The sequence below is a fragment of the Stigmatopora nigra genome, chromosome 20 (assembly GCF_051989575.1).
Source record: "Stigmatopora nigra isolate UIUO_SnigA chromosome 20, RoL_Snig_1.1, whole genome shotgun sequence".
Lineage (NCBI taxonomy): Eukaryota > Metazoa > Chordata > Actinopteri > Syngnathiformes > Syngnathidae > Stigmatopora > Stigmatopora nigra.
In genome coordinates, this window is record NC_135527.1 from 4,858,053 (window position 1) to 4,884,420 (window position 26,368).

General features: G+C 40.4%; 2 protein-coding genes and 5 non-coding genes across 8 annotated transcripts; 5 read left to right on the forward strand and 2 right to left on the reverse strand.

Moving 5' to 3' along the window:
• The first annotated feature begins 7,459 nt into the window (after positions 1 to 7,459).
• On the forward strand, positions 7,460 to 9,540 carry LOC144213942 (uncharacterized). The gene has a single exon (XM_077742667.1). It carries the CDS (start codon positions 7,460 to 7,462, stop codon positions 9,080 to 9,082), a length of 1,623 nt encoding a protein of 540 aa, XP_077598793.1. The 3' UTR covers positions 9,083 to 9,540.
• Positions 9,541 to 9,648: 108 nt separating this feature from the next.
• Positions 9,649 to 13,712, forward strand: LOC144213409 (uncharacterized). Of its 2 annotated transcripts, none has more exons than XM_077741861.1 (7): positions 9,649 to 10,925; positions 11,133 to 11,232; positions 11,322 to 11,434; positions 11,508 to 11,562; positions 11,975 to 12,076; positions 12,154 to 12,529; positions 12,872 to 13,712. In XM_077741861.1, exons 1-6 carry the CDS (start codon positions 10,903 to 10,905, stop codon positions 12,331 to 12,333), a joined length of 573 nt encoding a protein of 190 aa, XP_077597987.1. In that variant the 5' UTR covers positions 9,649 to 10,902; the 3' UTR covers positions 12,334 to 12,529; positions 12,872 to 13,712. The 2 variants fall into 2 exon arrangements, with proteins under 2 accessions (XP_077597987.1, XP_077597988.1); XM_077741862.1 differs by having other exon boundaries at positions 9,649 to 10,834.
• A 786-nt stretch (positions 13,713 to 14,498) lies between these two features.
• Positions 14,499 to 14,571, forward strand: trnaf-gaa (transfer RNA phenylalanine (anticodon GAA)). Its single transcript has one exon. It is a non-coding gene; the product is annotated as a tRNA-Phe (tRNA).
• A 1,052-nt stretch (positions 14,572 to 15,623) lies between these two features.
• On the reverse strand, positions 15,624 to 15,697 carry trnai-aau (transfer RNA isoleucine (anticodon AAU)). The gene has a single exon. It is a non-coding gene; the product is annotated as a tRNA-Ile (tRNA).
• A 2,940-nt stretch (positions 15,698 to 18,637) lies between these two features.
• On the forward strand, positions 18,638 to 18,719 carry trnal-aag (transfer RNA leucine (anticodon AAG)). Its single transcript has one exon. It is a non-coding gene; the product is annotated as a tRNA-Leu (tRNA).
• A 4,751-nt stretch (positions 18,720 to 23,470) lies between these two features.
• trnap-agg (transfer RNA proline (anticodon AGG)) lies at positions 23,471 to 23,542 on the forward strand. The gene has a single exon. It is a non-coding gene; the product is annotated as a tRNA-Pro (tRNA).
• Positions 23,543 to 23,778: 236 nt separating this feature from the next.
• On the reverse strand, positions 23,779 to 23,851 carry trnaf-gaa (transfer RNA phenylalanine (anticodon GAA)). The gene has a single exon. It is a non-coding gene; the product is annotated as a tRNA-Phe (tRNA).
• Between the last annotated feature and the right edge of the window lie 2,517 nt (positions 23,852 to 26,368).

Genomic DNA, 26,368 nt, shown 5'->3' on the forward strand with positions numbered 1-26,368 from the left:
CAGTGTTTCGAGCAATAAAAAATGCACGGGTGTAACAATTCCAATGATTACAAATCTATAATTGCTTAATTATATTTAATTCCTTGCATTGTTGGTCATTTGCTTCAAATATTGCCCATGAAAAGTGACAGCTAATTACATCAACATTAAGTAAAAAGTATATTCTAGATTTGTATCCCTATAGAGCAGATTTTTCCGCAGTATCAAAGTAATAAAAAAGACAAGTAGACTCTAGACTTGGCAAATAATGTGTCAACTGCGGGGAGCGCTCTGTTGCTGCGGCTGCTGATTATATTGGAATGAAACATGTGGGCCGTGGGGCGGCCGATTTGTACCAGCGACTAAAATATTTTTTGGGCCCCTTCCGTGAAGACATTACAATAATTGGCCTTGGGGGTCCTAAAGCAAAAATGGTGTTTGCTATGATATTGTTGTGCTTGCAGTATATTTTTGATTATGGGGTCTTGGCAAAATATTGTGATATAGTTGGATATCGGATGAGGAATTAATTTAGCTTATTAATGAAAGTCCTCTCTAAAATGTGTTATATACAGGGAAAAAAGAGATGACATTTCAATTCATTTGGGACCTTGCTGGAGAGGAATAAAAGTCAAAACAAAACAAAAAGATAAGAATGCTGCTTTTGCAGCGAGCGTCAAGGTCACAGGTAGCGGCTAAAGCATTTCATAATAAGAGCAAAACACGGTCTGCAAGAAATGCAGGGATATGCGAAATGCTTTCACATTCATTTTTCGGGTTTTAAACAGAAATGTATAATAAGTTGATAGAAAATCTGTTTAGTAAAAGGTTAATTTGGTAAAAGCTTTGGATTTGGTAATTGAGCAAAATGGCCATTTTTGAGCAATTGTGGGTTTCAAAGGGCTCTTAATTAAAGAAAACTAGCTTTTGGAGGATAAAAGAATATTAATACTATTTTTGAATGGTTGGATTGTTCAAAATACTGTAACGTAGGGGGTTGGTATGGTATATTGGTGACAATTTTTAGGTCTTTTAATAAACATTGAAAATTGTTATTAGGAAATGCCTAGCAAGAGGTTGATTTCTCGAATTTAATTGTTGTAGATTTTTATTGTGGTAACAGAGAGCTATATGAAAGGGCTCTTATCTTAAGTAAACATCGTATCAGGTGATTTGCAAGGTATATCTTAGGTGTTGAGAGTTATTTGGTTGTTGATGATATCAAACAGGAAATTAACAATGCAATCACAATCGAGCCTGAAAACTTTGAGTGCAGCACAGTAGAGAGTGAGAACATTGGAGAGACCCTTCAATGGTAAGAACATAATCACTTCAACAAACTTCTTGTGTTCACATTTCTTTTTAATGTGGGTTCAAATTACTGTGGTACCTTGAGAAACGACCTTAATGCGTTCAGGGACTGAGCCCGTCGAAATGAACTACCGTATTTTCACGACTATGAGAGTGGTTATCACGTTGGCGTTCCAGTTCCGAGGTCATGGGTTAAAAATACACACAAGAACTCATACAGGTGAAAAAACATAGTCAGGAAGAATGTACTCAATGGACGTTTTCAACTTTCAGAACTATGCGTGTGATTTTATCCAATACAAGAGTGTTGGAGTGTGGGAGAATTTGGAATTTTGCTGGATGTTCAAATACTTATATTGAACTCACTGAATTAGGTTATAAAGACACAATAGGATTATTAGGTTCATTAATAATTACCTTCGTCTGTAATTATCAATAACTGCAGGCAGACATCTTATTCAATTATTGACATTTAATTAAATAGAAATGGATACAACAGATAAAAGCCTCCGAAGGGGAGAGATTCAGCAAGTGTCACCTTACAACTTCCGAACGTCTCCCCGAATAGACGTTTTCGTACGCTTCTTATTGCCATGAATCAAAACAATTTACAGAGTTGTTGATCATTCCATCACGTATGAGTAAAAACAACATCTGGGACTACAATAACAATCAAAGTATTTTACCAATAACAAAAACAGGAGACTAGACCTAACAACATTTAGATTAGAGTAATTATACAACCTCCTTGACCTAAGAGTCATATTGTTACGATCTCGCCGCGTAGTGCGACTGGATCGGTGGAGATGTTGAACCCAGATGCAGAGTCGCCGAAGTAAATGGAAAGGTGAGGCAGATCTGTAGCTCTTGTAGGTTGATTTAATAAACGGGGTAACATAACTTAAATAACTTGGCTTGACCACTCATTACAAACGAAAAGAACATGCGGCGTGGCGTCAATGGAAACAGCAATGACTACGAGGATTAACAGGAAACGAAACCAGAACTAAACCAGAACGATCCGACCCCGTCCACAGAAAATCATAATGCTTAAATACCAAAAATAATCTAATCACGTAATTAGTGACAGCTGATAATTATCGTGACGTCATGCCAGGAAAGGCAATCCAGCCACTCCTGACACATATAATATAATCATAATCATATAATGGTTACATACAGAAAAACCCGAAGTGCACGGTTACATAACGATAACAACATTCTTGTTATTGGCCGAATAGCCCTGGCCTCGTCACCAAGGGCCCACCAAATCTCAAGGACCCAGATTGGGTGGATTGTTTGTATAACCATCCTGGAACAGGCCGTCCAGGTTAAAGATGACTTGGCAATACTCGTGACCTCGCAACACTTTGAAAATAGAAAGAGAATGATTTAACAAAGAAATGAATTAATACAGAGAATAGAAAGAGAATGATTTAATAAAGAAATGAATTAATATAACTATTATAATAGTAATTCAGAATAAACCCAACAAGGATGCTTTTTGTATTGAAAGAAACTTTCATCATGGCCAATAATAGATGTATGGATACTGTGCTGTCTAAATAAAAAAAATGTCATTTCTCTTTGAAGCACACTTTTAATAAACTATAAAGCCATAGCTGTCCCACCCAAAACATGGCCCAAACACAAAACTTCACCTCAATGAAAAAATCAGTTTTAAACAGGGGAAAATAGTGTTTGAGTGCATTTATTTTAATCTCAGCTATCACTTTGCATTCAAACACATTTTTTCTTTGATTGAATTAGTTTTGTTTATTATAGTTAGGTTATTTATGAGTTGTTCAAATGCACAACAATATTTTGATTGAGGAATTTTGTTAATGAATATTAAAACAATGATTATACAAATAGAATCACAAATGTACCTCCTTTATCTTGGTTTAACAATATACTTGCGATGAAAAAATAATCCAGAATTATCAGAGAAGAGTTATTTTTTCAATGATCCACAAACTGGTTCTTTTTAATTTTGCCTGACAAAATACCACTACTTCATGTTTGGCAACTATCACCTTATTAGGCTGTTGTAGCATTATCTTTTCACTGATGGTGGATGACTGTTGAAGGAAGAGCACTCTGTCTTCCTTCTCGGGTTCGATTAATTTCGGATGTGGAAGATGTTGGGTGTCCAAATACAGGCTGGAGACGATGGACAGTGACTTTGAAGTTTTGATTACAGAATATTCTGGGCACAGGTTAACCACAGGCAATGCTGTCGTCCACAAGTGCGCCGAGACAGACAACTTTCATTAATTCACCTTTATTCTCTCAAGAGGGTGGTAACGGAACTGAACAGGTATGGGCTTTCCCCTACTTCATACAGTAAGCAATTTATAATGAACCGGCAAATAGAAGATAACGACAATGTCGCAAGTCTTCAAGGATAAACCATTTTTTATGAACTGGCAAATAGAAGATAATGATAATGTTGCAAGTATTCAAGGACACATCTGAATACAGGACAGAGCTCTACTAAGGAGAAGCTTGAGACTCATGGAGTCATGACTAGAAACAGGCAAAATACACATTTCAATATGAGACCCACTTCATGACCCAGCTATTTGCAAAGCCCCTCTTTTTAGGAAATGAATCGAATATTTGTCCCACTATCAGTGGTGTGCCGTCAGGGCCTTCAAGGCCTTCTCTGCTGGCCTAAGGAATATCTGAATCACAGACCGATGTTAATTATATTTTGCTTATGAAAAAAAATATATATACACACATACCCACACACACAGTCACACTCCACCCGCACGCACGCGCACGCACACGCACGCACACGCACGCACACACGCGCACACACACACACACACACACACATACATTTGTTAACTGGTAAATCATGCGAAATAAAAGTGATTATTTCGTTTTGCCTGACACGATCAAAATAATTCCACACTGGGGAAAACTTCTCAGAACGAGCCATAATTACGCCAAAGTCCGTCCAACAGACCCACGTACTTTGATACAGTTTATTTCTTTAAACTATTATCACACTTTGGCCAAACGATACATTTCTTGTTCTTGTCACGTGATTCTTTCTTAAAGCTTTACACGCCCCACTATGGGCTTTCTCTCTTGAGCCATCGGCACAGAGCTGACGCACCAGTGTCGCTCGTTCCATCACTATCTATCAACACACCTGCTTTAGCTTATCCCAACGAGCAGCTATCAAAGAAACAGGTCGTTGACTAGCATATTTATACTCTAGCTTTATTTAGCTAGCAGCCGTCAAAGAAATAAGTCGACGAAGAAGTCGTTTTAGGTTTACTGGCTATTTTAGCTCAGCATAGCTACTAGCAGCGATGTCGGCAAGAACACAACGGCCAAAGCTCCAGGGGGAACTTTTTGAAGTCAAACAGGTGCATTCAACTCACGAGCAATCGACGGTTTGCTACATAACGCAAGAAAAAGTTGTTCTTCATAGACTAGAAGGTGGGTTCACATTTTTCCCCATATATTCCTTCAAATGTATTCTATTCACATGACACTATAGTAGCGTACGTGCGTTTTCAAGAAGTTGCAGTCGCACCATTCTAAGAAAGAAGTAATAAATTATTTCTATTTAAATGTAACCATTCTAAGAGGGAAATGATGAGTCTCAACGCGTGTTAATACTGACCAACGGCATTAAACAGTAGCTTTCCTATTGCATCCTTATCACAAACAATGTATTTTTCAAATTACGCAAAGCGTGAGCGCCCACCAGAGGCGTTCAAGAGTAAATCCTGCTACTCGCCCTCCATTTTTGGCTACATGCTTGAGGGACATAACACTTATTTACATGCTTTAAATTGAAAATTAAAAAATATATAGATGTAGATGTACTGAACAACAACGAGAGCAGCGTTCAAAGAATGGTGTCAAAGTTGTGGCCCGATGGCCAAGCCTGGCCCACTACCACTCCGTGGTGCGGTCCGCAAAAGTACTTCATATTTAATGCTAAAATTCAAATGCAGCTTATATATGAATAGAATATTAACTATCATCAGAGATCAGCCAAGTGCCAGAAAATTGTCTGGAAATGCACCATCTACCCAGTTGTGGTTTGCTGCCGAGGCTACGTTGGGCTTCTCCCATTGTTTTTAATCCCAACATTCATTCATTCATTTTATGATATGCCAAATCTTGTATAGGGGTGCTGCCTATCCCAGCTGCCTTTGTGCTAGAGGCGAGGAACACCCTGAATCGGTGGCCAGCCAATCGCAGAGCACGAGGAGCAAAATAACCATTCACGCTCACACTCGTACCTAGGGGCAATGTACAGTGTCCAATCAGACCCTACCTCTATTTCAGTCTCATTAACCCCCCAAATAAAAATAGATCCACTACTGAATAAAAGATAATGCTTCTTTTAATGCCTCTCCTTTGGCGAAATCAGTTTAACTATGTTAAAATCTAAAACATAAAAAGGAATGTTTACAATGAAAAGGCTCCCAAAAAGATTTGACAAATTTTAAGGCGCTACATCACCAGTGAAGAAACTTTAATGACCAATTGTCCCTCACTTTGAAAAATGCACCTATAAACAGTTTTCAACTCATGTTGCTGTTGATTAAAATACTACAGTAGTTAGTACTGGTCACCGGTCTTTTGGTCACCGGTCTTTTGGTCACCGGTCTTTTGGTCACCGGTCTTTTGGTCACTGGTCTTTTGGTCACCAGTCTTTTGGTCGCCGGTCTTTTGCTTGCAGTTAGGGTTATGGTTGTCAAATGTACCGTATTTTCATGACTATAAGGCGCACCACATTATAAGCCCTCAATGAATGACATTTTTCCATATATAAGGTGCACAGTATTATAAGGTGCACTGTATTATAAGGCGCACTGTATTATAAGGCGCACTGTATTATAAGGCGCACTGTATTATAAGGCGCACTGTATTATAAGGCGCACTGTCTATTTTGGAGTTATTTAAGACTTAAGTGTGCCTTATAGTCGTGAAAATACGGTCATTGCTATTGACTTCCAGGAAAGAAGCACTCACTACACAGTCACCTCTAGAGCCAGTCATTGTTGATGTTTTGGACTTTTTTTGTATAAAATCTTGCAGTGGGGGAGGAGCTAGATGATGGAAGATTTTGTAAACTAAGATGGCATCTGCATATTTAACAGTATTGTTTCAGTTCAGGCGTTTGTGATTTTTTAATATCCGACAGTGGTGGTTTTTCGTTTTTGGTTTTCTGTTTTTTCCATTTATAAGGCGCACTGGATTATAATGCGCGCTGTCTAATTTGGGGAAAATTTAAGACTTTTAAGTGCGCCTTATAGTCCTGAAAATACGGTACTTGGATATTAATCACTAACTTTAACCCTAACGGCAACCAAAGGACCGGCGACCAACGGGACCAAAAGAACTGCGACCAAATGTCCGACTGAGCTACTTTAACTGTTTTTATTTGGATTGGATTGGATAACTTTATTCATCCCGCATTCGGGAAATTTCTTTGTTGCAGTAGCAAGAGGGTGAGGATGCAGAAATAGGAAAGGCATTTTACACAAATAGGTAGTTAATAGTAAGTTAATAAATAAATACATGAATAAACATATAGATAAGTAACCGTGTTGCTGAAATATATATATATATATATATATATATACATACACATACATATATATAGAAGCACATGTATACTATATGAGAATTCAGTACGTCCTAGCCCACAGCCTTTTTTTGGTTAAAAAGCCTGACAGCTGATGGGAGGAAGGATCTGCAGAAGCGCTCCTTCCTGCAGTGAGGGTACCGCAGTTGTGACAAAATGAATGTATGGCGCCCTCTTCCGTTTGGTTTCATTTCTGTGAACAAGAAATTCAGTCATTTTATAATTAGAAAATGGTTAATCAATTATCTTTGTGTCTTTGCAGGTTTCAGAAATGATCTTAGTGCTGATGGGCAGGAGTCTGTTGGCCTTGAAGAGGAATTTGAGCTCCACCAAATCAAAGAGGAGGAGCTAGAGTTCCCTCAACAACAAATGAGAGACGAGCAACATCCAATCAAAAGGGAGGAAGATCATTTCACCTGGTCACTTGGTGAGTTCGTGAAGAGGGAAGATGTTCTGGGCATGGCAAGTGGAGGGGCGGAACCTGCAAACACCAAGACATGGCCCCGAATTAAACAAGAGGAGCAAGAGTTCCCTCAAAAACAAATGGGAGAAGAGCAACTGCCAATCAAAAAGGAGGAAGATCATTTCACCTGGTCACCAGGTGAGTCCGTGAAAAGGGATTATCTGGGTGTGGCCAGCGAAGGGGCAGATTCTGCGAACGCCTCAGCATGGCCCCAAATTAAAGAGAAGCCAGAGTTCCCTCAACAGTGCAAAAGAGAAGACCAACCTCCAATCAAAAACGAATGTGTCAAATGTTCAACTGGGGAATCTTTCAAGAGTGAAGATGATCTGGGCCTGGCCAACAGAGGGGTGGAGCTTCTAAACGGCAGCTCAACAGAAGGATGGCGAGCAGAAAATGTAATTTCTCCTTTATCAGATGGCAACAAGTTGCTTGAAGATGATGATGAAAATGTTATAAAAAATCCCAGCGGTGACAAACTCTGCAAATGCTTTCAGTGTGGGAAAACCTTTGGGAAAAAGTCTTCTTTGAAAATACACACAAGAACCCACACGGGTGAAAAACCATTTTCATGCTCAGTTTGTGGTCAAAGATTCACACAGGTGGGACAGTTAAATAGTCATGCAAGAACCCACACTGGTGAAAAACCATTTTCATGTTCAGTTTGTGGTCAGAAATTTGCACGGAAGGATAAATTAGGAAGACACACAACAACCCACACTGGTGAAAAACCATTTTCATGTTCAGTTTGCAGTAAAGCCTTTTCTAAAAAAGACAACTTAAAAACCCACACAAGAACCCACACAGGTGAAAAACCATTTTCATGTTCAGTTTGTGGTCAAAGATTCACAGTGAAGGCAACATTAATTAGCCATGCAAGAACACACACAGGTGAAAAACCATTTTCATGTTCAGCTTGTGGTCAAAGATTCACAGAGAAGGGAAGCTTAAAAAAACACGTAATAATCCACACTGGTGAAAAACCATTTGCGTGCTCAGTTTGTGGTCAAAGATTCACAGAGAATGGAGGCTTAAAAGTACACACAAGAATCCACACTGGTGAAAAACCATTTTCATGTTCAGTATGCAGTAAAGCCTTTAATACAAAGGAAAACTTGAAAATCCACGTAAGAACCCACACTGGTGAAAAACCATTTTCATGTTCAATTTGCAGTAAAGCCTTTTATAAAAAAGACAACTTAAAAACCCACACAAGAACCCACACAGGGGAAAAACCATTTTCATGTTCAGCTTGTGGTCAAAGATTCACAGAGAAGGGAAACTTAAAAAAACACGTAATAATCCACACTGGTGAAAAACCATTTGCGTGCTCAGTTTGTGGTCAAAGATTCACAGAGAAGGGAGGCTTAAAAGTACACACAAGAATCCACACTGGTGAAAAACCATTTTCATGTTCAGTATGCAGTAAAGCCTTTAATACAAAGGAAAACTTGAAAATCCACGTAAGAACCCACACTGGTGAGAAACCATTTTCGTGTTCAGTTTGTGGTCAAAGATTCACAAGGAAGGGAAACTTATTTAAACATGCAAGAACACACACAGGTGAAAAGCCATTTTCGTGTTCAGTTTGTGGTCGAACATTTTCCCAACGGAGAAGCTTAATAGAACACTTAAGAACCCACACTGGAGAAGAATGTTTTCCTGCTCAGTCTGTGGCCACTGATTCGCTACAACAGTCTAATTAAAAAACTACACAATTGGGAAAAACCTGAAAAGAATACTTAACCCGCACAGGAGAAAAGTCCTTTTTTTTTGCTCAATTTGTGGCAGGAACAATGTTCCCTCTAAGCTGAGCGCGTGCGCAATTGTGCACTACTAAGCAGTAAATAAAATCATACCTTTTTTTTTACTCCTTTCCCCACGATGGCGCCGTTTACGGGGCAGCCAGTGGCAGTAGCTCTGTCCACTCTTGTTTTTTGTGTTTTACAGCCAACTCTAGGATCAATATGAGTAAATGATACATGCTGCTGTTCATACTTGTTGCTTGCATGCTTTCTTTTTGTAATGAGGGAAATGGGTTATTTTGAAAAATACTGCTTTAAATTTAAGAGGGGGGTGATGTGTACTCCAACCTATTACGCGCATGCGTACTTTGGTGTCTGTATTGTTGCACACTTGGTTCTAAGTAAAAGACGTAAACGGATGACTGTGTCCTGGCTCTCTTCTTCAATACAGTACAGGCACGTTTAAAAAAGTAATTGCAGAGACTAAATTTGAACCAAAAAAACGATAAATAGTCCCTCTGCTTTGAACAATTTACCTGTACACGATGATTAATTTAATATTAATCTTGATGCGTTCACTGTTTAAGTTCAAAATTTTGAATTTTTGCAGTTAATGACTTTGCGTTTAGCACAAGGCAATATGCCAAATGTTGTTTTTGACTTGACAAAACAAAATTATAGATATCAATCAGTTAAATGTGAAGTAAAATTGCCGTTAGCTGAAATGGCAGTTTTAAAAAAAAAAAGATGTGCTGCCTGCAAACACCAATATTATCCGTCGCAATAAAATAAAAATGTCTCGATGACTTTGCACGAAGCATTATAACAACGACCGGTTTAGTAAAAGCTTTAAGCCTCCTTTCCAATTTTGACAGACTTAATTTCCTAAGTTTCAGTCACGTTTTTTCATCACACGCATTCCAAAATTACATAAATGACAACAGACGGAAATGACTCTTTCATTCGGTCGGTGGCGAAACTAATTCAAAGTTGAATCCATCTTACCTCTAAGCATTTTCAGTATTTCCAAAAAGTTCAGATGGGTCGAAGACGTCCAACTGCAGAGTCTGACGGAATGCCATCCTCTGGATGCTGCATATTTGCGCTAGTGACATCAAAGAGCAAAGAGCTCCTGGTGATGTCTCTCTATGATCTACTTTTGGACCGTGGCCCCGCCTCTTGCGGACCCCCAGATATGATGGCGGCAATTTTAGCTGTTTATTTCTCTCCCAAATTCCATTAATTTTTTTTTATTAGTTTCATTGAATAATTCATTTACAGTAAGATTCAAGTGCCAGTGGCCTGTAAAATGATGCAGACAGAGCAAGTGGAAGAGAACTTGCAATACAGACACTATATCAAAATAATGTTTTGGTTTTTATAACAATATTGTAATAATAAGGATAATCTGCTTAACAAATGATGACCACAACACCCTCAACAAAGTTTGTGGCAAAGTAACTATAAAACCAAAACGATTTCAGGATGGAACTGGATTGGACGCTTACCGATGACAATGGCAGGCAATAAATTAAATGCCATTACCTATTTAATGCAACCTTACATGTTATTGGAGCCGTAACATAAGTGATTTTCTGTTTTGAATCATTAAAATGCCTTTTCTCTTTCATCTCATTACATCACAGAAGGGTGGTCCTTTGACTCTTTCATCTTCAACAACATCACAGACTGGAGCCACACATATATATAATTGTGAGGATGGGTTTACATAGAATTTACCTGAATCAGTTCAGAAAGACCGCTTGCTTAATAATCCAGCAATGGAAGCTCTATCTTTCATAAAGTAGGTAAAAACTAGAAATGTCATTTTTTGCAAGATTATTATTTTTATTTGATCATTGGACATTCTAAACTGGAAAATTGTAACCATTAATGATAGTCTGCTTGTATCTCATGATCTGCTCTTTATAAATGGTACTTTTTGATCTTGCATTATCCTCAAATTCCCAAAGACGCTGTGTTTACATTGTATAACTGTTTTGTTTTCTAGAGCGCACTTTAATGTCAGTGTTTACTGTGCAATTGAAGAACTCCTCCAGATGCAACCCACTTCTTTGTCAGAGCGGGAGCAGCACATGTACAATGTCGAGGCAAGTCATGCCGAATGGAATCAATATGGCTTGCTTATACTCCGTTTAAGTGGAGCATATCAAGATAGTTTTGCTGTGTGCTCATGCAGAAAACCTACATGAGGCAATTTATGCTTTTGGAGAAAGAGAACAAGGTCCCATCCAAAATCTCAACTGAAACCATGAAGCAGTGGTTGCTGAGCAGAAGAAGCTTCCAGCATGAATGAGTACCAAAGGCTCATGTGAAAATACACATATGTACATGGAATAATCTAGTATGTATGCCCATCTTAAAGGTTCTGCAGCTTTGAAACCAAACTGCATCCTGAGATGTTCGCTCTTCTGCAGGAGGTGAGTTCAGAAAAACAGTGAGGATACTGAATCTGGAATTATTTAAATAGTGTGTGTTGTAATGCAATATTTCAATGTTTTTTTTTGGGAAGGATAACTAAATTCATGTGTAAGCATAAGATATTATGATATACCAAAGAATTTTGGCCATTGCGGGAGTTTATGTATGCAGTATAGCGACATTCAGGTCCCTTTCCATTCACTTGAACGCATCAGTGTGATGAGGAAGAATAGTTTTGAAATGAACTGATATTCCAATTGATGATGTACCATTTTGCATTTTCATATTCTAATTTTATACTCATATCTGCAGTTGAAAGAATAATATCGTCCATGCTCATTTATTTGGGCCAAATTGAAATTGTCAGAACAGAAGTCATAACTTAACCTGGGACTGTGTTTATGCATGCAGGCCTGGATGAAGGCAAGGCGAATGTGCCTGAATCAGATACATGGGCAAGTCTGCAAGGATTTCACCCAAGAAGAACACCTTTCGCAATTGTTCAATAGAAAGGTAAGGAAATTATTGTCTTTACAAAATGACCCACGTGATACAATTGGAAAATCTCTTTGTTGTTTTGTTTTGCAAAGGTCACACTCGAAGGCCTCCGCAAGTACCTTTCAATCGCGACCCCCCTAGCCGAAATGGACGTGAAGATATTTCTGCAAAATCTAAACCTGGCCCTTCAAAGATCTTTGAGCAGCACTGAGATGACTGAGACACAAAGACTGACACTGGACTTACGGCTGGCAGCCTGGACACACCAGTAGGAGGTGTTTTATCTCCAGCTCTGGCTCCACCCCTGTGACAGAGCCCTGCCCAGGCCAAACACAGCTGTAATTAATTCCTCAATCATCCCTCCTGCTCTTATTTAAAGCCTTTTCAGTTGTCAGTTTTGCCCTTGCCTTTTACCTTGCCTTCTTGCCATGGCCTTTGCCTTGTTGCTGAACTGCTGCCTGTAGGCTTGTGAGTACGTTACTCCATGTTATATTTTGTATGTGGTGTTAATGATTTTGGGTTGCATAGGGGGACTTGAGATAAGTTTAGACACCCATGGGTATACATATAGTTTGTGCATTTAGACACAGTTATTCCCCTGTCTAGATTATATTACATCAGTTTAACAGTGGCATCCTTCGGTCTTATTTCCTGTATTTTGTGGGTGTTCATTTGGACACCTGTCTGGGAGGGGGTATTACCGTGTTTATTTGAGGGTGCCACTTTAATGTCTCGTGCTTCCCCTATGTTATCCCGTAGTCTGTTTTATTGACTTTATTGTAAATAAAAATAACTGAAGGCTACTTGCAGTGTGTGTGTCCGAACTCATCTTTGACCGAACCTGTCTGCTGTGATAGTTGCGACTCTCTGGTATATCATACCCCAGGGGGAGTCGTAACACCGTGCCACAGCGCCCATTGTGGGCCGAATCCTCCAGTCGGCTCTCCGTTCTTTTTTTGCAAAGCTGAACACGACTGGGAATGAGGAGCCAATAACAGAAACATTTGAACAAAGATCCGAGTGCACCAGCAAGGAGATTGCCAGTATGCTCACCGACGCTGTGCTTTCCATCCCGTGTGTCCGTCAACACATGACACAAGACAATGTCCTGGACACTTGCACTGCCATTGCTGAGGAAAAAGCTTTTCTCTAACGTTCTTAAAACCTCTGCAAACTTTCGGTTGCTAAACTGGGATTGCACCTTGTTCACTGCACGGTTAAAAGTCACGTTTGCTATTGGGGAAATGCTCAACAATGGCACTGATCAACTTATTTTATTTTGAAGGTCAAGCTCAAATGATCTCCATGCACTAAAATGCTATGTTTATACTGTAAATATCAACATATGTTGGTGTGTCAATCTAATATAAACATACATCAATAATTTAGTGTGTTTCTCAAATGTTTATACACATCTACGGTTATGTACACTGTACCCTTAGGGCGTCCTAAATTCATAAACTCGTTGGTCATTTATTTCCTATCTCTAATGTCTTCCACTGTATTGGGGCAATGAAAACAACTGCTAAGAAAGTGAATGACGCTCCACTTAACTGGATTAATGTGTTGAACACATATTTCATAGATAATACGCATCCAGTTAAAAGTTCTCTGTAGAATCTTTGTCCCAATGTTGTCACCGACTGAAAATTTATCTTTATAAAAAACAATTCTTCGAAAAATCTAATTCTGGTGCTGCAGGTTTTGCTCGTTTAATTCTGGCAACACAAAATATTTTTAAATATTCTTAAACACGTTTCCCAAACATTTGAAACAAATATTGGTGCCTTAGTCTACGTATGTACTAATTCAGAGTCAGAAATGTTGCTAATTTGTTCAAGGAAACGCTTGAAACTAAGGGATTTTCACCCAGTAAAATTAAATATATACAGTGGTACCGCGACTTACGATCGTAATCTGTTCCGAGACTGTGTTCGTATGACAAGCATATCGTAATCAAGCGGACGTTTCCCATTGAAGTGAATTGAAAACAAATTAATTCGTTCCAACCCTTTGAAAAATTACCAAAAACAGTATATTGGATTGGAAAAAAGGTTTCATTTGTTCTAATTCGCCATATATTGACAAAGTAATGAATAATGAGTGGTTTAATAGTAATAAAATGTGTATAATGAATGTAAATTTAGACGCATTTCGCGGAGTGGAGAGACAATGACACACATGGAATAGGGGTTGGGGGCTGTTCGGCGGTCCTTCATGGGTTTGTGTAACGGTAATGCCTTCTCATCTGCCTCGATGAATGTCCACCTGAGCACGAAATTTTGATTGTATCTCGGGCGAATTATTCGACCGAAATTTTCGCCGGAAGACAAAAATATCGTATGGTGAAGCGGACGTATCACAAGGTTCGACTGTATTGTACTAGTAGGCCATGAGTCAATTTGAAGTCCAAGTTGATTCCTTTTTCTAACAATCAGCCGAAGTAGCTCAGTTGGGAGAGCGTTAGACTGAAGATCTGAAGGTCCCTGGTTCAACCCCGGGTTTCAGCAGCAAGTTGGATTTTGCAAACCCACCCTAAATCAACTGATTCCTTGTATGCCATGAGGCATTTTGCAGTCAAGTTTGACTCTTGTCACCGACATGATCCGAATTGGCTCAAATAGTGAACGATGGAGTGTTCCCTGAATCGATCTCGATCTTCGTCAGTCCATTGGACTCTCTAAACCAGATCAATAGATGTTAAAACTCCAATTGTAATATTGTACTAGTAAGCCATGAGTCAGTTTTCAGTTCAAGTTGGTTGTTATTTTTATCAATCAGCCGAAATTGCTCAGTTGGGAGAGCGTTAGTGATAGGTCTGAAAATGCAACTCCAGGAGCGGGCTAAGAAAGAGTGAGATCAATTTAAATACAAAAAAGGTTTATTACCAGACTGTAAAGTGGAGAGTGAGAGCTCTTACAGTGGAGTCCTGTTCAGCGCAATGTTCTTGCAACTCTTGTCGAATGACCAGTGAGTGTGTCTTAAATACAGGCAAAACTGACAGTTGCCAGTAGGACTTTGGACAGTTACGTTTCAGTCATTTGCAGGGCAAACAGTAATTGATCAGTGTCGGACAGTTTAGTATTTGTGCTGACATATCAAGTCAATCACAAGACTAAGATTGATTATTCAGTCAGACAGTTGGGTGTTTATGCTGACATGTCAGTCATAAGGATGACTACGATGTTGTTATACTTACAAAAACTAATAATGTATAAACAAGCCATTGCAAAGAGACTTTGTCTTATATTACAAATCCTATTATGATTTTCTACAGGCTTCCTCATTGGAGGCTAAGCAAAGTTCAGAAACACTGTTCTGCCCGCTTTAGTATGAAGACAAATTTAATTTCATAACAATTTGGGAAGAACAGAAATGTGGTTTGAACAAACCTAGATAGTATTCCCTCACTGAGATGATTCACATCTTGGGTGGCATCTTCTGCCTTCTGGAGCAGAGAAATTAACCGATCACAGAAACTGAAGAAACATCAAGACAACATATTATGTTATGTCAGGGAAAAAGTTGTAGTTAGGCAAATTCAACAGATACACAGAGGTCATGGTCTGTGTGGGGGTTGAACCCACGACCTTGGCGTTATTAGCACCACACTCTGACCAACTGAGTTAACAGGCCACATGCTACACAATCCAGGTATTTGCATAATGATGCAATGACATACAGTCCTGGAGTCTCACATATTGTGGTCTGTCGGTGAGGAAGTCGATGATCCATGCAGCTAGGTGGTTCCTTACTCCAGCCACCTCCAGTTTCCCTCTCAGAAGGACCGGCTGAATGGTGTTGAATGCACTGGAGAGGTGTTATGTTACGGCAAAATAAATCATTTTAGGCAATCTTTACTTACTTTAGAGCAAGGGTGTCAAACCGCACAAAATGTTGCAGCAGGCCAGATATGTTCCCCGGCTGCCTCTTTGACACCTTCTGTTCTAGGGAGGCTTTGCCCGTTCCACGGTCGAACCCACGGCTTTGGCATTTTCAGCACCATGCTCTGCCTAAATGAGATAAACAGCAATGTGCTGGCACTATTACTAAACTATCAATAAACTATGCAGAGCCGGAATTTCTCAACCTTACGCTCAGGATCTTTCCTAACCGCATCCCGGCAAAGGAAATTTCGTCCAATAGTGTTGCTCATCATAAGAGGTCATCTGAGCCAATCTTTGTCTGATCCCTCACATCAGACAAGTTGACCATGGGTAACCCTACCAGGGCTACAAGGCTCCAGTCAACATTGATTAACCCCACGGGGCACACAACATCAGTTCCTTTTTTGTTGAAGCAAACTACCCCACTTATAAGAGTTACCATTGCTGTGAAAAAACTATTCTTGAAATTGCCATCTAGATTCATACACATACTTGAGAGCATGTTACCAACAAAACAATGCAGTACCATTAAAAAAAAACAACTGAACAAGACAGGTAAAAAAAAATAAAAACATTCGAAAATTACATCTAAATATGAGCAAATAAATATTTATATTAGTGATGGATAGTATTCTGTAATACTATCATATGTGTGTATTTAATCATTTTTGTATGAAAGCTTCTTCAATTTGTCTGAGGAGAACTCACGATTGAAACAAGTCACCAAGTCCTTGTCTCAAGGACTGTGTACTGAACCTTCACCACAGAATGCAGACCTAGAAGGACACTTAAGAAGATGCTGATTGCGGGATCACTGTCTGAACAAACTTTGTGATTCAACGCATATTGTCGTAAATTTTGAACAATCTGTGTCTGAGCCTATTTGGGTCATGGAGGTGATTAGAATCTAACTTGACTGCAAAGCAACTCATGGCTTACAAGGAAACCATTTTTTAACTGAGAGCCAGCTGATTTAGGCTGGGTTTGCAAAGTCCGATATTTTGCCGACACCAGAGGTTGAGCCAGGGACCTTCAGATCTTAAGTGTAACACTCTCCCAACTGAGCTACTGCAGCTGTTTTATAAAATCAACAACCAACTTGAATTGAAAATTGACTCATAGCTTACTATTCCATGTGCTTTACCCGAGACTCGCACATTCACGCATACACATCAAAAGTAAATAAACATAACTAAACATAATCTTCCTTCTCACATGCTAAACACTGTACAGTCGAACCTTGTGATACGACCACTTCGCCACACAACATTTTGTCTTACAATGAAAATTTTGATCGAATAATTCGCCTGTGGCAGTAGCTCTGTCCACTCTTTTTGTTTTTCGTGTTTTACAGCCCCTCTATCTTTTTTTAAATTACATTTGAATATTTCCTTTTACATTGCTTTTTACTTTACTTTGTACATTATACTTTTTACTATAATAATGAGTAATGAGTATGTTAATACTTTACTTCTTTTTTTCTGTTTATGTTTCACATGTACTGTTAACGGATGCAGTTTTTTATATGTATCGTATCTTGTGCTGACCCGGCTTATCTGTCAAATTTCTAAAGTCAACGTGACAGACGTTCCAGGGGTGCCCATACGGTGACACTTTTTTCCTTAGGTGGCTAATGTGAAATATAAATGGTATTCTTATATTTAATCGTGCACCCTTTTGCACTCTGGTGTATTAAAGGTTGCTAGAATATAATTTGATTTACACCTATTGGTTAAAATGTACATGACACCTTTTGTACTCCACCTCCTTCATTTGTATTAACGCCTCCCATTGTTATGACTTGTCTTATCTCTATTAAAAACACAGTTGAAGCAGCTTTTCAGCGGGAAATAGCTTTGGGGAGCCTGGAGAGTTGTCACACTCTCCGGCCTCTGAATTGTTGCATCCCCGCCTCTGCAGACGCGGCCTTAACTTTCATTATATCTGCCTCAGTATGTCTTCCAATGTTCAAGTTTATTCAAGTATTGGCCAACAAGCTAGAGGAGCTCTTAAACTGACACTTTTTTTCTTAGATGGCTAATGTCCCATATCACCCACCCCATCACATCATAATTCAATAAAACCAGGACTCGTCCGGGAGTTGGACCCAGGACCTCTCACACCCTATGCGAGAATCATACCACTAGACCAACGAGCCAACGACAATAAGTTGACTATGGAGGGGTGCTCAACTCCGGTCCTTCAGGGCCCCTTTGCGGTCTCTTTTTCATATCTCCCTCCTCTATCACACCTGAACCAAATGGTCAACTCATCGTCCAGAAGCTTGATAACGATCCCAATTATTTGATTCAGGCGTGTTGATGGAGGGAGACATGGAAAACAAATTTTATTGCGGCCCTCAAGGGCTGGAGTTGGGCAGGCTAATGTAATGTAAACGATCCCAATTTTTTGATTCAGGCGTGTTGATGAAGGGAGACATGGTAAACAAATTTGATAGGGGCCCTATACTACACATCCTGATGATGGAGTCTATCCCACCAGACTTCAAGCGAAAGGCAGACAACACCAGTAAGCCGTAGAGCACAAACAACCTTTTGCACTCATAATCATACCGACACTATTGGGAATTGAGGCCACGCCTGCAAGTCAGCTGGGTGTTCCACTGCACCCTCAGAGATCTGGGATAGATTGCTTTAGGTTTGTGGAAGACTTCCACGGCCTCATCCAAGGTAGTGTGGCCGAGCGGTCTAAGGCGCTGGATTAAGGCTCCAGTCTCTCAGGAGGCGTGGGTTCAAATCCCACCACTGCCAGTATCTTCTGAGCTGCTTAAGTCTCTTTTAGCGGGTGCAAATGGCTCTTCCCTAACATTTCAACTAAAATGTGAAAACCACTGGGGAGGGAGCCGAGTCCCGGGTGCATTAATAGGAGCCTCGTGGTTTCCCACCACTGTGTTTGGTAACATCCACAAAATACATTTGTTCTGTGTTTAAGCCATCGTGGATGACAGGCAATAGTTATTGTCCACTGCTCACCACCCAAGACATATGTGTCTCTTAGCTATCACCTTCTGACTAAACCTTTTGCCTGTGCAGGAAAAAGGTTTGTCACCAACGTGGGTTGTTAAATGTATTTTTAAACACACTGTTTAATTGTCTTTAAATCAAGCTTGTACATTCAGTCGACTTCAGAATTTTAAAAAAATCCATTGCAGCGCACAAAAAGCCCTTTTGTTACACACTGCAAAAATATATAAATATAAAACAGTGAACCCACCTTCTAGTCTGTTAAGAACAACTTTTGAATGCATTATTTTGCAAACAAGTGTTCTTCGTGGAACACTCCCACACGTAAATTCTGTTGGCGGCACCTTTGATAGTTAATAGCAGGCTAAACCCAAAGGCAGTGGCTCCTTAGCCGGTAACCGGTCAAGTAGTCGCAGGGGCTATTTAGCCGGTAACCGGTCAAGTAGTCGCAGGGGCTATTTAGACGGTAACCGGTCAAATAGCCTATATGGCCCCATATGGCTATTTACATGCACCATGTTGTTGGAGAAGGGCAGACATCATGAATTTGAAATAATGGCTTGGTGTACTCTGGCAGGCCCATGACGGATGAGTATAGTATGGCTTGTTTAATGGTGTGGAAAGCTTCTTCAGCAGCTGGAGTCCATTCTACAGGATCTGACAGGTTGAGGTCTTTGTCACTCATGAGGTCCAATAGTGGCTGGGTGATTTGTGCGAAGTGAAGGATCCATCCTCGACAGAAGTTGGCTAACCCAAGGAAAGCCATGACTTCTTCCTGTAGTCCGTTAGCCTTCGACCTTTTTGTGACAAGAGATGTCCCAAAAATGTGACATCAATCTGGCAAACTTGAAGTTTAGATAATGAGGCCTTGTTCCCCGTCTTTTCCAGGTGTTGGAACACTCTGATGGACTATTTTTTGTTTTCTTCTGTTGTTGGGCTTGCAATTAGGATGTCGTCCACATAGATGAGGACTTGTGTGGGCTTTGGAAGTGGATGGTAACTCATGGATCTCTGGATCTCTGTGGAGAATATGGTTGGGCTGTCGCAGAATCCTTGAGGCAATCTGGTGGGGGTTAACTTTCTGTTGCCAAAGGTGAAGCCGACATGGTGGTGGCTTGAAGCAACTCGGTTATCATTTGTGCGCTGGCTGTCACCTGGGCCTTTTCCTTCTTGGAGCGAATGTTCTCCTCTGCGTGGCTTGCCCAATGGAATATCTCAGCGGATGAGGTAGTCTTGTAGGTGACGAAGTGTATTTGGATGAATCCAGAAACGGGAACTTGGAGTCCTTGGATAAACCATTGTTTAAACTGGACTGGGAATGGGCCATTTTCATTGTCGTCATCCATCATGCGGCTGTTGGATTTGGCACAGCTTTCTAATCTGGCATAGCAATCATTTGTAATCTCACCCTCTTTATGCGTACATGTCCTTATTCTTTGGTAATCAGAGGGTCTCTGGAACATTGTCAGTGCTCTTCCTAGTAGCTTTTCTATTTCTCCGGTTAGGGCATGGGGGTCGTGGGCTAATATGTTTCCCCCTACATCACTTCCTGTCAATCTCTCTCTGACTCTGCCCAATCTATGTTTCAGTGAGTTCTTTAAGGCTTTCTCCACTTCAGCTCCATTCAGGTTATAGGATGCCACTAACTGACAGAATTTTCTGGCCCCATTTTTTTCCACATCTCCGAGTCCCTTGCATGCTTCCAGGCATCGGGCCTTGGTCCAAAGTCGGTAGACCAATAAGGTGGGTTGTTGTTGTATTTCCCCCCACCTTGGATTCGCCACAGCCATCATTGGGTAGGTTTGGACATTTCTTTTTTCTGTCAACATCGTTTGTAAAGCGGGCTGTGGAGCTCCTCTTCCGTTCCAATATTCTCAAGAGTTTTGAGGTCGGTAGGAGTTGGCGGATCTGGTGTGCCTGGTGACAAAATGATGTCGTCAGGGCGCGAGGCGGAGGTATCATATTCGGGGGGCGTTCCAATCCTACGAGGGAGGGGTGGATGGGACCTTTGGGGGGCGCCGCTGGAGGAAAAAGTTGGGCAATCTTTCAGCAATTTGGGCATTTTCTGGTTGTGTCGGTCTTCGATGAACGTTGGTTTCCTCTTCCGGGCTGATTTTCACGGTGGTGATGAGACCTTGTTTTCGCTCGTTATTCTTTTTCTTATTTTTTCAATGTCCTGTAGACGTTTCACACTGTTCTTTCCATATTTTCAACACCGACCACTGTTTCTCAACTTCCTCACTTTTCTTCCCCTTCCTCTCCCTTTCCTTTAACAATTCCCTTTATAAGCTCATCAAACCTTTCATATCCTTCATATTGGGACAGAAACCATGTTTCGTCACCAACCTTGGCAGATACAGGCAACTCCCCATACCTTGCATTTGCATATATTTCACATCCGGTAACTCCCCGATTTTCATTTTGCAGTCTGACAATTAACCCACCTCTTTTGTTGCTTTCTGACCTATATTAATCATTTACTTAATAGTTTAAACAACAATTCTTTTCTAAATTACCTGAAATTGATTTCAATACTTCGTGATTTACCCAATATCTCTGATTATACCAAGACCAAAAGTCCCTGAGTTTGTCTTAGAAGAGTCCCTGACTCTATTAACAGACCAAGACTATAAGTCCCTGACTTATTCTTGATTTACTTACGTTGGTCCCTGTCCAAAAATTATAATGCTCTACGTACGTTGGTCCCGAACCACAAATTATAATGTTCTACGCACGTTGGTCCCAGACCAAAAACTATTATGTTCACCGTAAGTTGGTCCCAGACTGCAAACTTTTAATACTACCGCAGTGATAATACTCATTCAAATCATTACACTTCACATTGACAGAAATCAAAGGGTGAACTCACAATCTTTCTTGTTCTGAACCTGCCCTAGTTCGGGGACCCGTCACCAGATGACAGGAGTGGCGAGGGAACGTCCGCCTGGTTCACCCTTTCAATGGAGGATGCTGTCGTCGTGCCCCGTCGTCGCTCCGGCAATTGTTGGCTGTTGGGTCTCAGGTTTTCGGCAATCAAGTATGATAGATCTGAAAATACAACTTGAGGAGAAGATTAAGAAGTAGTGAGATCAATTTAATAGGAAATAGGTTTATTATCAAAGTGGAAAGGGGGGAGAGAGGTTAAACAGTGAAGTCCTGTTCAGCGCAATGTTCTTGCAGTTCTCTCACGAATGAACAGTGGGTTCATCTTTATATAGAAGGCATAGTATGGTTTCTAAGACAACGACCAAACTCTGGGCAAAGTCGGATTAATCAATGGCAAGTTTCCATGGCAACGACCAAACTTTGGGGAAAGTCTGATTAATCAGTGGCAAGTTTCAATGGCAATGACCAAACTTTGGGCAAAGTCTGGTTAATCAGTGTAAAGTCCCCATGACAATGACCCTGGGTTTTAGCAGCACATTGGACTTTGCAAATCCACCCTAAATCAGCTGGAAGTCAGTTTGAAAGCTGTTCCTTGTAAGTCATGAGTCATTTTGCAGTCAAGTTTGACTCTTGTCACCAACATGACCCGAATTGGCTAGGATAGGGAATGTTGGAGAGCGTTCCCTGAATCGGCCTTGGGCTTCGTCAGTCCATTAGACACTATAAACCAGACCAATATCAGTTAATGCTCCAATTGGAATATTGTACTAGTAAGCCATGAGTCAATTTCTAGTCCAAGTTGGTTGTGGCTATCAGTTGTCTGAAGTAACTCAGTTGGGAAAGTGTTGGAGTGATGATCTAACAGTACCTTGTTCAACCTTTGCAGAGCCATGGGTCGTTTTTTTTTACAAACCGTTACAATACTAGAGTGGGTGTGTTTCAATGTGTCACAACTTTTCCGTTATTGCATTAATGGCAAACAGATAGTTAATCACAGCCACTCCAATGGCAGTCGCTCATGCTGACTGACTGGGGCGATGAACGGCGGCACTTTACCTTCCAAAACAAATTTCTATTTGTAGATGTGTGGCACGCGAATCTAATGCATTAATTACCTGGTTCCTTCTGGAATGAATATTGCTGATAAGGCAGCAAAAGGGGGTGGAGCTACCAGGAGCCGCAATGGGGATGTGTGAGGTTCATCAATTAACTCATGGCCTGTTGGTCTTGTGGTATGATTCTTGCTTAGGGTGCCATAGGTCCTGAAGCCAACCCTTGGATGAGTCATTGCTGTGTTGTTTGGTGATCTATGGTGGGAAAAAAAGTGTTACTACATCTGGCTCGTTGGTCTGGTGGTATAATTCACATTTAGGGAGCAATAGGTCCCGGGTCCAAATCCCCGCATGAGCCCTTGCTTTGATGAATTGTGATCTACAGTGGAGTGATATGGGACATTCGTCACCTGAGAAGAAAAGTGTCACTGTTTGTACACCCATACCTCGTTGGTCTAGTGGTGTGATTCTTGCCCAGGATTCCTTAGGTCCTGGGTCCAACTCCTGCATGAGACCTTGATATGTTGTTTTGTGAGCTATGGTGGAGTGATATCGGACATAAGCCATCTGAGAAAAAAGTGTCATTCCAAGAGCACATCTGGCTCGTTGGTCTAGTGGTATGATTCTCGCTTAGGGTGCGAGAGGTCCCGGGTCCAACTCCCGGACGAGCCCTTGCTTTTTTTCGAATTGTGATCTCTTATGGGGGTTGATATGTCACAAAGTAACCTGAGAAAAAAAGTATCACTGTATGGGAACCCCAGGCTCCTTGGTCTAGTGGTATGATTCTCACATAGGATGCGAGCAGTTCCGGACCCAACTTGACTGCAAAACGACTCATGGCTTACAAAGATACAGTTTTCAAACTGACTGCCAGCGGAATTAGGCTGAGCTCGCAAAGTCAAAAGTACTGCCGAAACCAGGGGTTAAACCAGGGACCTTTAGATCTTCAGTCTAATGCTCCCCCAACTGAGCTACTTCGGCTGATTGATAAAAACCAAAAACAACTTGAACTGTAAATTGACTCATGGCCTACTAGTATAATATTCCAATTGGAGCATTAAATGATATTGGTCTGGTTTAGAGAGTCAAAATGACTGACGAAGCCCAAGGTTGATTTAGGGAACGCTCTCCAACATTCCCTATCCGAGCCAATTCGGGTCATGTTGATGACAAGAGTCAAACTTGACTGCAAAACCACTCATGGCTTGCAAGGAAACGTTTTTTAAACTGACTGCCAGCTGTTTTAAATGGTTTTGGTTGAGTTTACAAAGTCCAATGAACTGCCAAAGATTGGGGTTTATTCTGGGACCTGTAGATCGGGGGTGGCAAAGTCCAGTCTTCAAGAGCCCCTATCCAGTCTGTTTACCAAATCTCCTCCACAAACACACCCGGATCAAATTATCATCTCATCAGGAAGATATCCAGAAGCCTAATATACTGATTATTTGATGCAGGTCTGTTGGTGGAGGGAGTTATGAAAAATAGACCGGATAAGGGCTCTCGAGAACCGGACTTGGCTTACTTTGACTCACGTAGGTGAACAAAAATCAACCTAGACTGCATATTTACACACTGATTACAAGTCAATTGATCACAAATTGAATTGTAGCTGATTTTGGTTGGTTTGATATAGTCCAACAGGCTGCCAAAGCCTAAGGTTGAACAAGGGACCTTCAGATCTTCAGTCAAATGCTCTCTCCCCAAAGATTTATCCGCTTCAGTAGGTCAATAAAAATTAACATGAACTGTATACTGACTCTAGGGTCCCTAGTAAATAGAACTCAAATAGATTATTAGCTGATTAAATACAGTCCTAGGGAGTGCTGAAGCCCAAGATTAAACCAGGCAATTTAGATATTAGGTCCAATGCTTTCCCATTGGAGCTATTTTAGGTCAGACCTACCACAAAACCACCCTGAACTGCATATTCACTATTGGTTAATTTATACTGTAAGAGCTCAAGTAATTCATTTTGTTGCAAGTATTTTTCAATCCTGTTTGTGTTTCATTCATTGATTTATGTCCTTGTCAGCTGATTGGAAATCTGTTCCTTTATCAGAATACATCTCTGTTACTTGTCTTCTTCTGGCAAGATATCTTCTGATTCCATTGAGCCAAGCATTAGTGCTGAGGGAAGATGAAACTTTCAATAAATTAATTCATTCAACTTCCGTGTTGCGCATCCTTGTATCAATATTGCAAAAATGTAAACCAAAAATAATGATGGCTTACCTATTAGGGTATGTTTTGTCCATTGTCTACATTATAAAAGAAACAAGTTTTTCCAGGGTTAAAGAAACTGTTGGGAAATGTTATTTTTTCCATGACTCTATTTGAAATGTGAATTTTCATTGCAGGGTGCAAAATTACCCAGGTTTGCTGCTGTTAATAACTACCTGGGATAGACCCAGCAAACCCTTAACCCCCTTGAGGATAGGCAATACAGAGGATGAACAAGTGAATCCATAACACCCCGCTCATCTATTTCATAAATATGTAGGCAAATCCTACCCTTGTGGCAACCAACCCCGTTCTCCCAGAATGTAAAAAAAATCTACTCTCATAAGATATTGCAACAAAAATGAAAACTTTCCCCATCTTAGTGGGATACATGATATCCATACATTTTTAGATGCAGTAGTTTTTCGCGGCTAGAAAAAAAACTAGAAATACGTACCCCCAAAAAATGGAAAAGGGCGAAAAAAGCACAATTTTGGTCAGCCTGCTCCACAAAGGCTAATATATAATGTAAACTATTAGCGAAACTGCAAGTTTAAATTCAACATGGTATCTTTTTTGTTAATCCCGGCACCGAATGTCTCGTACGTCGTTTTTTTGAAAATGGAATTTTATAAATGCAAAATGGATGACTGAGAATAGCAGCACTAACCGTGCCATGACGGTCCCCAGCCGAGACCGAGGTTCTTCAACTGGCGATCCTGAAAGGCTCCAGCAGAAGGTTGGAAAAAGCCACAAGTCTCACTATATCTCAGGGCAGCCAACTACTCTGGAATTCCAGGAATTTCTCCGGAAATGCATCACAAACTCCGGACCACCTGCTTAAACTCGAGAAATCCTGAAGATTTAATTTTTTTGAAGCAACCATTTTGGAAAAGTACCATATTTCCAATTTAAATGCCTCAACATATTTCTCAAAATTCACACCATCGCTATGGCTTCCGTCATTTTGATTCAACTGCACAATAAACCAGAAGAATTCAGTAACACGAGTGCTATGTGAATCATTACAAGTTACAAGTTCCGACGAATGATTACACTTTTGCGAGTTCAGCGTAGCAATCGATTTGGAATTGGAATAGGTAACCCCTATCGCTTTAAAAGTCTCGTTTTTATTTTTTTCATAAGGGAAGTAACTATTATCAAGGCTGACTAAACCACCAGTTTTTTTTAAACAAATCCTATCATTTCCAGGGTTGTTCTAAAGAAAGTACTCGTACACAGCACTGACTGGTAAGTCAACCAGTCACTGGTTAAGTG